The sequence below is a fragment of the Lepidochelys kempii genome, chromosome 8 (assembly GCF_965140285.1).
Source record: "Lepidochelys kempii isolate rLepKem1 chromosome 8, rLepKem1.hap1, whole genome shotgun sequence".
Lineage (NCBI taxonomy): Eukaryota > Metazoa > Chordata > Testudines > Cheloniidae > Lepidochelys > Lepidochelys kempii.
Window position 1 is genome coordinate 66,212,961 of NC_136387.1, and position 15,499 is coordinate 66,228,459.

A 15,499-nucleotide genomic window follows, 5' to 3' on the forward strand; every position below is an offset into this window, starting at 1 on the left:
TGAAATGTCTCCAGGGTGAAAGATATCTTGAGAAAAAACAGGCTAACTGTGAAGAAACTCATTTTGTGATAACTATTCTTCCAGCAAACAGGTAGGAAGCAGATCTCTCCAGAGTCTAATAAATTATTTTCAGATTTGCTTGAAGGAAAGGGCAGGGGACAGAGGTTTACTAGACAACTGCACAAGGCACTCCCCCTTCACAAGGTGTGAGAAAGCAGGTTGCACAGATCTTCTAGCCACTGTGAACATGGAAGAGAAGCCCCAGCCCAATGGTGCACTGTGCTATCACTGGACCATCAGCCCAACCTACATGTAGACTATTGCTAGTGTAAATGTTTTGTACACGGATCTTAACTTGCATGCTTTTTCCCCCAGCATTTTTTTTTTTTAAAACACAATCACTCACAGCTTTAGATGGACACATTTTTAAAGTAAGTAATGTGTACTTTATGGAACACTGCAGACAATCAAAAAAAGAAAGAAAAGACCTACGTCTCAGCTAAGACTGACACACTAAGATTCTCAAACACTCTGAATATGTTAACTTTGACTACCTATTCCTTGAACAAAACAGGGGTTTCCATCAACCAGCCACTTTACAAGGATAGAATTTCCATCAGTGTATGATTATAGGTCTGAAAAAATTTTTTGGAAAGGACCACTGATGTGTAAGAATCCCTGAACAACTTTTCCTTCTGGGAATAGAAACAAAGCATCTTGACAGAATAAGGCTAGGCAAGCACATTGTTATTAGCTATTTCTACACCTCATCCTGGTTAGTTTTTTCTGAACCTGCAGACACCAAAATTAATAGCCAAAACCAGTTTGCAAAGCTCACTATAAAGATGCATTACAGTTCTGAGTTCTTACCTCCTCACAGCCTATCAGCATCCAGGACTCTTCAGACCTTTGAAGTGCTTTTATTTAGTTAGTAGTGTCTTCTCTGACAGCCCACAGAACAGTGGAGATTCCCAACAGAAGGGAAAAGGTAGTAGCTGCACCACAGATAAGCTCCCCTTTAAAAGAATATATTTTTAAATATCATTTTTGACAGAAAAATAATGAATACATAAACAATTTTTAATAATACATTAATTTGAGTCTCAATCAACTCACTCCCATAGCTGCCTTCCCTTTTCCTCTTACATTTACAAGATCTCTTGCACCATCCCCAATGGCTGAGCAGTGGGGAGCTGAAGGAAGTCGGCTCCTTCCACTAATTAGTGGATTGTCATAATTCATGGATATGACATCACACCCCATTAAGAAAGATTTTATTCTTGAATAGGTATTCAAAGGCTATTACAAATAGCTTAAAACACACCATCAAAGATACAGAGTGTCCCTCTGATGCTGCAGTATAGGTTCCATTTCATTCAAGATATGGGAGCCAAAACCATTCCTTTTATAGCTTCCCCTATCCCACAAGAGGAAAAGTGGTCCTCAGTCTTCTAGACAAGCACTGGAAACCAAGAACTACCAAACTGTAATCCTGGCTGTACACCAAATCATTTAACCTCTGTATACCCATTTTACCAAATTTGGATAATGCTTCCTTTTCTCCCTCCCTCACCTGTTAAGGATTCATGTTTGTACAGCACTTTGATGACAGAGAATGCTAATGCAAGTGCCAAGTATTATTCTTAGTATTAGTCATACATGACCTACCCTCAACATTAATTAATATACTGATTCACTCCTATCTACACAACGAGATCAAGTTATTTTATCCACCTCACAAACAAGCAATTCCCGACTCAGAAACCACCTTGTCAGAAAGAAACTCACCAGTGCTCTTAAAAGGACTGCTTTCTTTTCACTTCTGTAAGATGTCTAAAACCAACACCCAAGTAGGAAAAATAAAGTATGCATATATACCAAAATTGTGGAGACAGTTAGTGTCACGGTGGAGAACTGAGAGGAAGGGGGGGGACCTTTCAGTTCATTTAATACTCCAAATTTAGAGCCAGAATCTGACTTTACTCACATTGAGTAATACCCTATTTCACAAGGTAGTTCCATTGCAATGTGAAAAGATTATGAACAATGGGATCGCTTCTGGAGTAAAGTAGTATTCAGCTAGTACTGCAAAACAAGGTTGGGGACAGGAAGAGTTCAGGGACCTTGAAGAGAATGGTGCAATACAAGTGTCATTTAACATACATTTGGAATGCAACTTTAAATTTTGCCAAGTTTACATATGATATTAAGTATGGCATTATAACCTTGATTCAACTCCCATTGACATTTACTGCAATGAGATGGATTGAATCTTAGCTGCAGTATTCTCTGTTAGATATTTAACTAAAAATGCTTAGTTAAGGCATGTGGCAAGATTTACAGGCCACACAGTGACTTGAAAACGTAGAACTACACTCACTGAAGACACAATTTAGCCTGTATAACCTTTATTAACAACAACAATAATCCACATGGAAGGAACCCAATCAAACTCTCAGATCCAAGGCTGAATATACACAACTGGTAGTTCTAAGAGCCATCTTATTACTTGTTAATTAAGCATATTTAATATAGAAGTCATTGTGAGGATCAACGCTAAACCTCACAATGCCTTTACTACAGAGTAACTTTTCAGAGCAGAACTGCTCTTTACATACAGTATTACAGCAGAATCAATGTTTAGCTCAGAGACAGCTAACTACTTTTGTAGCTCTTTATCATCCTGTGATCAAGTTAGTGCAGAGAACTGGGCATAGCCAAGAGGACAAGTAGTAACCACAAATACATTGATAAATGCAAACTAATGCACATGGGAAAACATAATCCCAACTATACATATAAAATTATGGGGTCCAAATTAGCTGTTACAACTCAAGAAAGATCTTGGAATCATTGTGGATAGTTCTCTGAAAACATCCACTCAATGTGCTGCGGCAGTCAAAAAAGCTAATAGAATATTGGGAATCATTAAGAAAGGGACAGATAATAAGACAGAAAATGTATTGCCTCTGTAAAAATCCATGGTACGACCACATCTTGAATACTGCATGCAGATGTGCTTGCTCCATTTCAAAAACAGATATATTGGAATTGGAAAAGGTTCAGAAAAGGGCAACAAAAATGATTAGAGGTATGGAACAGCTTTCATATGAGAAGAGATTAATAAGACTGGGACTTTTCAGCTTGGAAAAGAGATGACTAAGGGGGCTATGATAGAGGTCTATAAAATCATGACAGGTGTGGAGAAAGTAAATAAAGAAATTATTTACTCCTTCTCATAACACAAGTACTAGGGGTCGCCAAATGAAATTAATAGGCAGCAGGTTTAAAACAAACAAAAGGAAGTATTTCTTCACACAACACACAGTCAACCTGTGGAACTCCTTGCCAGAGGCGTTGTGAAGATCAAGACTGTAACAGAGTTCAAAAAAGAACTACACAAGTTCATGGATGATAGATCCATCAATGAGACGGTCAGTTGAACAGGGTGAACTAGCAAGGACAGGATGAACATGTACTGAAGTAAGTGAAAACATTCGGGAATTGTTTGCTTTCCACAAGAATAGTTAGTGCTAATTTACTTAAAGGGAAAAAACATTTATTTAAACTGCCTTGCCACATAGAGTGTGGGGAAAAAGTCTGACTGTTTCCTTGTGTACTCCCTCCTCAGCCTGTCAGTATCCCTCTGTTGTTTCTTTTCTTATACTTAGATTCTAAGCTCTTTTGGGCAGGGATTGTCTTTTTGTTCTGCATTTGTACAGCACATAATAATACAACAGGGTCTTGGTCCATGACTGGGGCTCCTATGATTATGCAAATAATAAATAATAAATATTTGAGATATGTATGAAACAGTTTATTATACAGTTGAATTATACTTTGCTTTCAATAACTGTGTACTCCAATGATGTTGGGGAAGCAGATGCACATCTGTCCACAGAGTACCTAATTACTTTCCCTCATGGCCTCCTTGTAGAGCAAAGTGATAGTATGGCCTGCATTCTGCCTCCATTCCCCCTTCCATCTGATATATCAGATTCATTCTAGTATTTATTACTGTACAAATACTGCTTGGTCACAATAGGATCATCTGTCCTCTCCTACAATAAACCCTTGCTTGCAAGGTAAGATGGAGAAACTCTGGAGCATTAGAACAAAACAAAAAAGCAGCATAACACACTGTAGGTACTGAGGAGTGGAATGCAATAAATAGGAGACAGCCAAAAAGGATTTTGAGAAACTTTTTGAAAATGTACATGGCTATAAGTAGGTTCTTTATTAAGAACATAATACCGGATGAAGGTTCATAGGCCATGCACATAAACTTTATTGTACGTCTACATCTACTTTTAAGGGTACCACCCAACCTGTGAGAAAGAACCATAATCTCCAAACATGATCAGAGTTAAGTGTTAGGACACAATCACAAAGTGTTGTTAACAGTAGCCTAGGCTGAGCTGCTAGAAGTGTTAAACAGCTTCCTATCAAAAATCATAAACCAATAGTTAAGGTAATATGCCATTGCTCATGCAGCTATAACACAAAGGTGATAGAGGAATGTTTTTGCAGCTGTATGAAGAAAAATGTAGATAAGTGTTGTAGGAGATCAAGTTGGGAGACCAAGTTTGTCTCAATCTTTCCAAGGTGATAGAGGGACAGATCCATTAGTTCCAATTCACACACACACACACCAAGTCACTTGATAGGCTACCAAACTCCTCAGAAGTACTCCAAAGTTGTTTTGAGAACATCATTAGAGCTGAAGGTGATCAAGTGAAGTATATCTCAGGAACCTTCACATCATACTGAATAGCTGTAAAATGTTACTTAATAAGTAGGCACTGGTATTTTCTTCCCCCGGCACTAGTGATAAAGCAAGACTAGATTTTGGCCCAAACAGAAGCAACAGAAGGAGAATTGTAGCCAGTTCTCACCCAGATATGCCAAAATAAGTTTTCAAAGCTTGATCAGCTTAAGCAAGAGTAGGATACTTCAGTTGAGCAGAAACACAGCCTTTATTAAGCAAAATATTGTCAGTATTCAGATTTTATATGCTGGAAATCTGGACCCTTAGAACCCAGAAACTTAAAGGGTACTAATTTAGAACAAAAACAAGGAAATAAAACTATATTCTGCCACTACTATTACTTACAAGTTTATCAACTAAAAGGAAAAATTGGGGAAAAAAAATAAAAAAGAAAACACTAGTTTGTAAGGGAAGGACACCATCAAGCTAATCCGTTAAAAAAATTTTTTTCAGATATTATGCCTGTTCCCAAGTTTTTGTGGGACTTTGTTTATCTTTTTAAAATATTTTCTTCCTGTTTATATAGGTCTTTCATAAATAGAATGACTATACAGAGAAAACAGTACACACAAATATAGAAGTAGTGTCAAATGCACAGACAAAAACAGGAAAAAACACCTCAAAAATACTGTCTCTAATCTTTCATTTATAGGAATCCTGTGTGTTACTCATAAGAATAATAGGTAAATGTCAATTTAAAAATCATATTTCTTTCTGAAAGATAGTGTCCCTTAGCAGTGACACTGAACTTGAACTTTTAAAAATATATCTTGAATTTTATTTTTCTTTAGAAGTTGTGTCAGGAATTTTTATGTTTACAATCATCTTTCTAGCAAAGAAAAAAAAATGACAAAGGTACCAGTCTTGCAAATATTTACACATACTTAACTATAAGAATACAAGTAGTCCAATTAAAAACACTGATGCTATTCAGGTACTTAAAGATAAATACGTGTGAGATTTTAGGATCAGGGCCTACAAAATTATATAGAGGAAAGAGTGAAACTGACTGAACCACAACTGCTGTCAAGTGCACAAAGTAAAATTGACTAAAAGGGAAAAATATTGTGATAGAGGGCCTAGAGTCTGTCCATAATTTATATTTCATGGCAAAGGAAACTGAAACAAAATGTTTAAGAAACAAAGAACTGGATAAACTGGATGCAGCCAGACACAAGGATCTGTGGAAAGCTGTACTAGAGTTCAGTAGTGAAGCATTTTAAAGGCAAGTAGTAATCATCTGAAGAGGCTCTCTTCTCCCCAGTAGGCCATTTCCTGAAGGGTTGGAAATGCAGCTGCTCTCCCAACTTCTACGGTGTGTATACATATCTGGAAAAAAACTAGTTAAGAAAATGGGGTGTGCTGTACTGGATCAACAGGAAATAATGAGTGGGTTCAAGACTGACACTAGAGATCATTCTGGACACAGCAGCAAGAAGCTGTCACTGACTGTAGTGGGGAGGAGTGCATGAGATGAGACCTGCTTTTTAGGAATGTAGAGTCTTTTCTTCTCTGTAACAAAGAAGAGAGAAGCCTGTTTGGGCATTTGCAAAAAGTTTTTACCTAACATATTTCATTCTTCTTCACCACTGTTATTGTTCTTCTTAACCTCTGAGGATAGGATAAGAAGCAATGGGCTTAAATTGCAGCAAGGGCGGTTTAGGTCAGACATTAGGAAAAACTTCCTAACTGTCAGAGTGGTTAAGCACTGGAATAAGTTGCCTAGGGAGGTTGTGGAATCTCCATCATTGGGGATTTTTAAGAGCAGGTTGGACAAACACCTGTCAGGGATGGTCTAGATAATACTTAGTCCTGCCTTGAGTGCAGGGGACTGGACTAGATGACCTCTCGAGGTCCCATCCAGTTCTATGATTTTATGAACTTTTTATTTGTATCTGATTCTCTATATTTAATAGATCTTGTTTTTAAGAATACAGTTGTGTGGGTGTATCATGCAACACCTCTGGAGAGAGTGAAAGCCTTCTCTTTAAGAAATACAAAAGGTGTTTCTGGAGCCTATAGGTAGTGGTGTCCTCTCCCAGTGAGGTGTTCAGGAAAGGACTACCATGGAGACACATAAGGGGAAAAGCCTAAGGATCCATGGAGACATGAGAAGGCCAGAGCATGCGCAACATGTTTCCTTACCAACTTTTTAAATTAGGGTAATCTTATAGTGTCCCTTTAAAAGTCTTTTTGTGATGTAAGAGTTGGCAGGTCCATCAGAACTCTGAAATGGTTGCCTGGCTCTCCATGGCAACCCCAAGATACCTGATCTATGTATCTTTGAGGGCTAAAAGCTAACAGACAGTCAGGAGCCGGAAACTTCTAGGAGTAGGAGGACTGCAACTTGAAGGTGGGAGTCTAAGTTTGGCTCTATATTGCCAAAGAGGTAAAGAAGAGTAAACAAAAAGCAAGGATACCAAAGTACCTGTATCTCCTTTTTAAGGGGCGAGGGACTAGGTCAGAGACATTTGCTACAACCTGAACTAGCATAAGTTTCCATTTCTATTTATTCAAATGTATTTATGAAACAAATTTAAAAACTACATAAGGAGCAAAGTCCATATAGTTCACTTCTCTTTAGTTTTAGGATATATTTAACAACAATCTTGGTTGTTTCATTTCTCCCTTGACCTAATGTCTATTTGTCATTCAAACAACCAGTAAGAGTAAGGACTCAAGATACTTAATGTGATGTCATCGTGTTATTGTCTCATAATGGAGAAATCAAGAAGTTAATCCCTCAACAATTTTTTTTTTTAAAAGGGCTGGTTTGGTGACAGCAAATGACTATTTTCCCTCCCAAGCAATGAAACTACCATAATCCCTTGCTGCGTTTGTTTTGCGGTCTAGACTATAAGAAATTGATTGCAGCTATAGTTCTGTAAGGCAGAATATAATATTAAACAACTGCACAAAACACTGAAAGCACTTTAAAACAACTGCACTATCCTTTGGATCTGGGAATTAAACACTATCATTTTTTCACATTAATTGTAAACCAGACACAGTCAACAAACAAGACATTTCATGGGTTAGATTATTCAAACAAGTAACACTGCAGTGCTAGTAAGCACAATCATCATTTTAAAGCACCAAACAAATTGCTTTGCCTTGACATTTTATCTCTTTGCACTGCAGAGGACTCTTCATCAACCACTAGAGCAGGGTTTGATTTCACGTTGCGATTGGGAAAGGACTGATGCAAAACAGCAAGGTTGGTGCAGCGAAGTTAACTGCAGTTATTATTTCTTTGGGAGCAAGAGCCCAGCACGCTTCTCTCAGCGAGGCATGGACCATCTTCAGGTCGCTGGGCTTAGAGAAAACCCACAGGGGAACAGCAGCCGCCATGCGCGCAACCCCCGGTACGAACGTCAGAATACTGGGGGGCATCCTGCCCCAAGAGCATCACATGCATGTCTTTGCATACATCGCCCTCAAGAAACAACTCATCACCTTCCCCGATCGACCTCCTCAGGTCAGCATCTCCCTCCACCCTCAGTAATTCATCCCCCCCCACGGGTCATCGCCCCCCTCCAGCCAACCCCACAGCTGCCCTCGCCTTCAGCGAGTTCCCCTCAGTCACCCACCGCGCCTCTGGCGCCCCCAATATTGCTGCCTCCTCAGTCGATATACTCCTACCCTCTACGCGAGACCACCGCCTTGCCCCAGCAACGCTCCCGGCCCGCCCCCTCCCTCACCCATACGGCCGCTCTACCGAGGGCGGCCCCACTCTCCCGTCTGCCGGACTTCACCTCAGCACCGGGGCCGCCTGCAGCCGCCGGCCTCCTTCTGGTCCGGTCGCTGGCCTCGCTCCCGCCTCACCCCCGCCCCCCTCGCTGATGGGCCAGCCCTAGAGCGACCGCCGCAACGCGAGAAGGGAGGGGAAAGCCCGACGCTGCCAACAAACGCTGCCCCGCCCCCCGCGCACTCCACACTTCGAACCCGCCAATAGCCGGTGCCCTGCTGCCGCAGCTCTTACACAAATATCGTCTCCCTCCCCCTGTGGCTGAGAAACCCAACGGCTCTCCCCATCTCCGCCACTGGCACATTCTGCGCGTGCGCTGAGGGTTCCTTCACAGTTCTTATTCTTACGCCCCGCGGAGCCCTGCGTCATTCACGCTGACCAATGGGAGCCCGGGGTTTGAGTGGGGCGGTGTGATCCTGTTCTAGGATGGGAGGTCACGTGGGGATTAGGGTCAGTGTGCGGTGGGGAGGGGAAGATGTCTCGTGTGGGGCAGCCAGGGATGGGTGTGGGAGCCAGGAGGCCAGTGGGAGGGGTTGGAGTGGGGAGCCTCCCTCCGTGGGGGAGGAAGGGTTGAGGGGAAGAGCCCGTTCCTGAGTGGATTTGGGGGGAAGTCCTGCTCCACGCTCTAGCCATGGGTGAGGTGAGGAGTTTGCCGGGGGGTGGGATCGTTTAGGCCCCATGTCTCTCCCTCTAGAGAGGGAGGTTTGCTGCACTGCTGTAGCCTTCAGTGTAGCTGCTACCTAGGCCAATAGGAGGGGTTCTGTTGCTGCAGTTACTCCACCTCTCTGACAGGTTTCAGAGTAGCAGCCCTGTTCGTCTGTATTCTCAAAAAGAAAAGGAGTATTTGTGGCACCTTAGAGACTAATAAATTTATTTGAGCATAAGCTTTCGTGAGAGTTGTCTACCGCAGTGGCACAGCTGCATCATTGAAGATGCTCATGCTACCTATGCAGATGGGGAGAGCTACTCCTGTTGGCAAAGGTACTCCACCACCCTGAGACACGGTAGCTATGTCAAAGAGAGAAGCCCTCCTGTTGACATAGCACTGTATACACCAGGAGTTAGGTTGGTGTAATTGTGTCTCTCAAGGGTGTGGATTTGTCACACTCCTGAGTGATGTTATACCGACATAAATTTGTAGTATAGACCAGGGCTGAGAGCAGGTGGGTAGGTCGAAGGAAGAATTTGTATATCAACCTAGGGTCTTCTACACCAGGGGGGTAGATTGGCATAGCTACATCTCATAGGTGTAGATTTTTCACACCCCTGAGAGACTAGCTATGCTGATGTAAATTCCCACTGTAGACTAGCCCTATGACATTTATAATCTTTCCGTTTTCTGCTGACTCCACGGGCTCAGAACCAAACCTCCATAGACCTGCCTGGGCTAGAGTTTTGGTCCTGCTGTTATCCAAATTATTTTTTTCTCTTAATTAAAATTATTATAAATGCTAATCTAGCCACCCCCACAAACATTTGTTCCTGGTCTTGGGTCACCATAGGCTGGGGCCTAAGAATGAGATAATATAAATTAAAAACACTTTATATATTTTAATATATAAAATAAAGTAAATAACATCTACAAAACAAATAGAAATAATATATCTAAATTGCTGTCCCCACCAAGAACTGGAAAATGTTTGTTTGCTGTGTTGCAGGAAACCTTTTTGAAACCACTGAACCATAACTGAATGGAACAGTAATATTAAATAGCAAGGTATATGGTTACACTTATTGAGAAACTGCACTTGTACTCACCTGGCTGCCTTAGAGATAGGGTTACAACCGATGTAACCAAATGCACCCACTGTGAAACAGAGAGCTATGTCACATGTGTAGACTAAAGCATTTAGAACTGGAAAATTTAATACCTACCTTAGGTATAAATTTCCAGAGCATCTACTATAACTCTAGCAGTGGTCTAGGAAATGTAACCATTCATTTACAATTGGTATTAGGGAGTATTTATACTGTAGCTTTTTCAGATTTTGTCCACTTATTGCAGCAATTCTGTTCAAGTCAACATTTTTAATGACTGAAGTAAGTTTGCTTCTGTTTCTGCTGAAGTTTCTGTTGCTTTCAAATAAGGTGTGAGAATTAGTTATACAATACCGTTCCTCACTTTGTGAGGCTAAGAAGATTGCTGGGTAGTGTACTGAAAGAATCTACAGTACTTTATGTGGCAAAGTACAAGAGAACAGGAATGGATAAAAAGAAAGAGGCTTTGTTGGAATCATCCGTGAGTACAGATGTGTGAGAAACGCGTTATGCTCTGTGAGGTGAAGGATGAGAAATGAAATTGTATTGCACAGTAAATTTCATTTTGTCTAAAGAAAAGTTATCTGTTTAAATCCCCATGTTTGTCTTGTTTCTAGCAGATAGATGATATATGTGCCCCCAAAGGTTCAAAATATCTTTGGAAACCTTCCTTAAAGCAGCAGTAACAGTTCTTGGTGTGAAGGGAGCCGAAGACACATATGTTTTGCATTGTATTATTCTGGTGTATACATTATTCTGCTATTTATAGAGGCATGTGGAAGAGTGCTTTCCTAGTAAAGTATCATGATAGCAGTAATGGCTAGGGGCTCTTATTAAGATTAGGTCCCCATTGTGCTGGGCTCCATACGCACATATAATGAAAAGATGGTCCTTGGCCCAAAGAGTTTATAGTCCAAGGTCTTGGAAATTTTACCTTTGGAGTAAAAGTATGCCAACACTGAGTACCTTTAAAGTTCCACCCATAGTCAGGCTTGGCCTTAGAATTGGAGGGGCCAAGCTGCTAGAGGAAGAGGGGAGGATTACTTGATGAGTTACCTCCTCCTGTGCCAGTCCCACTGAGACAGGGAAGAGAGAGTCATTTTATGATTTGAGAAGTCAATAGAGGAGTCAGCATGTGCCCAGAATCCTTTCAGAATAAGTGATTGAGAATTATAAGCCTCACACATTTAGAACACTTATGTGAGGCTATAAAGGTGGGGGATGGCTCCTAACTTCCTCTCTTCCTTTCCAGCACCTGAAGTTTTTATTACTCAATATCTCTGTACCTGTTTGTACAACACACTGTCAGCACTGAAATAATACCTATAAAATAATACCTGTAAAAGTGAAAGCAACCACATAAATTCTCATATGAAGTGTTCAGCGTGCAATTAAAGGAATTTTTGAATTCCAGCTCATTAGGAAAGCTATGTTTCTTAAGGTAACCAATAGCAAACCGCATTGCACTTAAACTGCTCTGAGTTGTGCTGTCTACAATGACCAGCAAGATGCAATTTCATCATGTGAAGATTGCTGTTTCTTCTCCCAATGCTGCTATATGGGTAGTTGGCTGGGTAAGATGCCTTTACTGCTTTAGTGGGGACAGACTCTAACCATGTGTGTAGAAAAATCCAGCTTCATGTTATGCTGATCTTGGCCCTTGTTGTGCATAAAATATAGGTGCTTTTACTGTTCTTGGCTCCATTACTAACTTCATTCATTTTTATTTAGTTTGTAAACACTGCAGTTTACAAACTAATAAAGGCTCATAACCTGGTACTATAGACTGTGGGCCACATCCTTTCCCAAGTAATTTGATATTTGGGTAACTCTTGACTGAAACAGAGTTGATCCTGATTTGTACCAATGTAACCGAGAGGAAAATCAGGCCCTTTATGTACATGTCTCCCACTGAAGACTGTGGAAGTTTGTGTGGAGAAGGACTGCAGGATCAGATCTAAGAGATATGCTTATGCTTTTATTTAATATATTGTTAGATATATTTAAATGTGAGCTAGTTTTCTCATGTATTACAGAACTTAATACATACAATAGTAAAAGCTCTACATGAAAGCTGAGGACTAATGACATGTTAATGGAGTATAATCAAGACGTACAGATTAGGACAAGTAAAAGCAGACAACCTGACCGACTGAAAAACAAAGTGAATAACATATTATTAGATAACTTTGACTGTCCTGAGGATGCAACTGATGAGGAGCAAGAAGACTTACCTTATGATGGAGACCTAGAAAAAACGTATCACCACAATAATGAATCAAAGAATTTGAAAGCCTGTGCTTCTGTAGAAAGCATTTCTGATAATTTCTTAAATTTGACCTGTTCTGAAATTAACAAAAGTTTAAAAGAAGAAATAAATGATGAAAGACAACAGCTATCTCAAGGAAAGGTCTTCAGCCACCGTACACCTGCCACAAGAACAAATGGAATAATGATTGAAATGGCAATGGAAGCTCCTGTGAGTGGCATGTCTTTCGAGACAGAATTATCAGTTGGAGCTTTTAGCAGCCCAGATAGGAAGGAACATTTCACCAACTCAAAAATTTCTGATGTTCTTTTGCGTCATTTTTCCAAAGAAGAGTTATCAAACGCAAGCCAATTAATTGATTGTGAGACTATCCCAGAGACATCCTTTACTGAAAGTGTTGATGAAACTGTCCTCACTAAACCTAGGATTTCAGAATGCACCAAGCCCACTTTACTAACAGAACAATGGGCAAAGTATTTTGAAGACTATTATTTGAACAGACAAGAAGAAACATCTGAAGATGATTACAAAGATAAAAATTTGCTAGATGAAAATAAATTTGTTATAGATGACAGAGCTACTTCTTATGGTGATGAGAAAGACTGCATACAAGAAAATTCACAGTTGATAGCTGAAAATGAAGATACAAATAATTTCCAAAACATAAGAAAAAATCACAGTCATCAAAAAGGTTTGTTTGAAAGAACAGGTTCCTCTCATGAACTCAAATATGGCCAAGGCCAAGTTAATTATTGTCTTCCTGACTTCTCTAAAGTTGCTCCAAAAGTCAAAATACCAAAAAGAAATAGCAGTGATAAATCAGCTCCCATAATGAAAAGAACCAAATTCTTGCCTAATTTGATTGGTAAATCAGCAATTGTGAACGATGTTTTAGAAACTATGAATTATTTTGATTCTGTTGAAGTAAAGAATCAAGAAGAAGAAATGAGAATTCCTGAACTTTTACAACAGCTAGAGGTAAATGAGATCTTTTCAGATATCCGTTCAGGATTTAATAAAATATTAATGCCAATGGAAGTGAAAGAGAGAGTCCAGAAAAGCCTAACAGGTGTAGTCCTATATGAAAGTGGTTCCACTGAAGTCAGCGGTTCTACTAATTTAATTAAGAATTACTTACATGAGTAAAGGTTTGTAGGATTGGGCTTTCACTTCCATAAACAGACATATTTTATAATGTTATGGAGTGATACCTTCATTACTAATAATTTAAAAGTTTCCCTTCAAAATATTATGAAATTGGCTATAGTCAATTTCATTTTTTAATTCTCACATACTTGCAAAATGTTGTTTCTAACACTGTAGGAAAATGTTTAAATCCCACCAAAATTATTTTAATTTAAATGTTTAATATCTTAAAGAAATCATTAAAGGTTTGTTTTCATATTGTGTTTGACCCAGATCCCATTTACATCAATAGTGATGTTGCCAATGGATCTTTAAGATTTATAACGTCTTTGAGGATCACCTGTGCTACCTGACTGATTCCTTTAAATGATTTGTTCCAATATTTTAGGGTTTCCTTTATTCTGGTTGTAACTAGATCACTTAACAGTCACTTTTCATATTTAGACTCAGTCATTGGGACTACTCACATGTATAAAGCTAAGCACATGCTTAAATCTTTGTATGATCAGGGCATTAGTATATAAGGAAGACTTATTACAACACATTAATACTTTTTTCTTTATTATTTCTGGATTAATGCAAGTTGCTGACAAAACATGCTGAGGCTCAGAATCGTATTGATCATTTGAGGTTTGATCCTAAGGTAAATCTACCAGAATATTATAAAATCAGATAAATTGTTTAGGAGATCTTTTTCTTAGTACAGTATATTTTCTCTCGAAGGGTCTGATATGAAGCATATATTCTACTAAACAACCTTTTATATTGTTGTTCCTATTTTTAGAACTTCTCTAAAGATAGATTTGGCTAAGTAACTTGAGACATTTAGATGTCTAAAACACATACAGGGAGAATAGGCAAACTAGAAACATACATGTTCATAACTTGGTGTCTTTATGGGAAATAAACATGGATATTCTGACACTTTTTAATATGTTAATAAAAAGTGAAAAATAACTTATTCTTTATGTATAATTTAAATAACTCTAACCAACTTCTGTAAGGATATACAGTATTAAAATAGTTTCCTTTTAGCATTCCAAGTGAATATTTTATATATAAAGCTGTTGTTTTATTTTTAAATATTGTTTTGTATATTTTTAACAGATATATCCTCATTCAGCTTCTTCTAATCCAAACCTTTCCAGTCACTCAAGATGTATGGGTGCAGCTTCTGAAGAGTTTATATTTCATCCCCTTACTGTTCCTATCCAGCCTATGCTTGATTTGTCCCAAGCATCTTTTGCAGGTAGTTGAAATTACAGTGGTTATACAGATAACAGAGGTTCCTTATTTTACATAATTGTGCCCTTTGTTATTCTGTTCCATAATCATAGAATCATAGGACTGGAAGGGACCTTGAGAGGTCATCTAGTTCAGTCCCCCTGGATTAATGGAATAATAATCTGGAAAACTGTATATAGAAATTCCCGTTGGTACTTTATTCTTTATTTTCATTATGTTATATAGGATTACAATCTGGGAGAATGATTTCATCATTACTGTCAGCCAGTGCAGAAGCAGAAATACGCTGTTTAAATCATAACTTGATGGAAAATACAACAAAAGGAGAAAAGATGTCTCAAATGCTAAAGGAGCAGGCAGAGCAACTGAAAGCTAAAGTAATATGAAAGAGATTTTTTTCACTACCTACTTAATTTTGATGCTCTTGTTTCTTTTTATGAAATCTAAAATCCCAAATAAAATCTACCAATTTTCTATTGAAGGTGGAAGAATTTTCTAAATGTGTAATACAGGAGGCCTTACCTTTGCAAGATCGCTGTTTGGTAAATTATATTTTTCACATCTA

The 15,499-nt window shown here is 39.0% G+C and overlaps 2 protein-coding genes across 14 annotated transcripts in view; one reads left to right on the top strand and one right to left on the bottom strand.

Annotated features, from left to right (window-relative positions):
* The window catches only part of GPSM2 (G protein signaling modulator 2), a 64,484-nt gene extending 55,676 nt beyond the window's left edge, over positions 1-8,808 (bottom strand). For 4 of the 10 annotated variants that reach the window (XR_012160345.1, XM_073356809.1, XM_073356813.1 and 1 more), the window contains exons 1-2: positions 8,524-8,653; positions 871-1,016 (exon numbers count right to left, since the gene is read on the bottom strand). The gene's annotated coding sequence lies outside the window, so the exon portion shown is untranslated. Of the gene's footprint in view, positions 1-870; positions 1,017-1,788; positions 2,195-8,469; positions 8,491-8,523; positions 8,655-8,750 lie in introns of those variants that run through there. The other 6 variants (XM_073356806.1, XM_073356804.2, XM_073356807.1 and 3 more) reach the window with 6 other exon arrangements.
* A 318-nt stretch (positions 8,809-9,126) lies between these two features.
* The window catches only part of AKNAD1 (AKNA domain containing 1), a 31,625-nt gene continuing 25,252 nt past the window's right edge, over positions 9,127-15,499 (top strand). For 2 of the 4 annotated variants that reach the window (XM_073356822.2, XM_073356820.2), the window contains exons 1-6: positions 10,101-10,755; positions 12,311-13,521; positions 14,273-14,332; positions 14,797-14,938; positions 15,160-15,311; positions 15,417-15,476. In XM_073356822.2, coding sequence (XP_073212923.1) covers positions 12,364-13,521; positions 14,273-14,332; positions 14,797-14,938; positions 15,160-15,311; positions 15,417-15,476 — 1,572 coding nt within the window. In that variant the 5' untranslated portion in view covers positions 10,101-10,755; positions 12,311-12,363. Of the gene's footprint in view, positions 9,498-10,100; positions 10,756-11,422; positions 11,849-12,310; positions 13,522-14,272; positions 14,333-14,796; positions 14,939-15,159; positions 15,312-15,416; positions 15,477-15,499 lie in introns of those variants that run through there. The other 2 variants (XM_078854068.1, XM_078854067.1) reach the window with 2 other exon arrangements.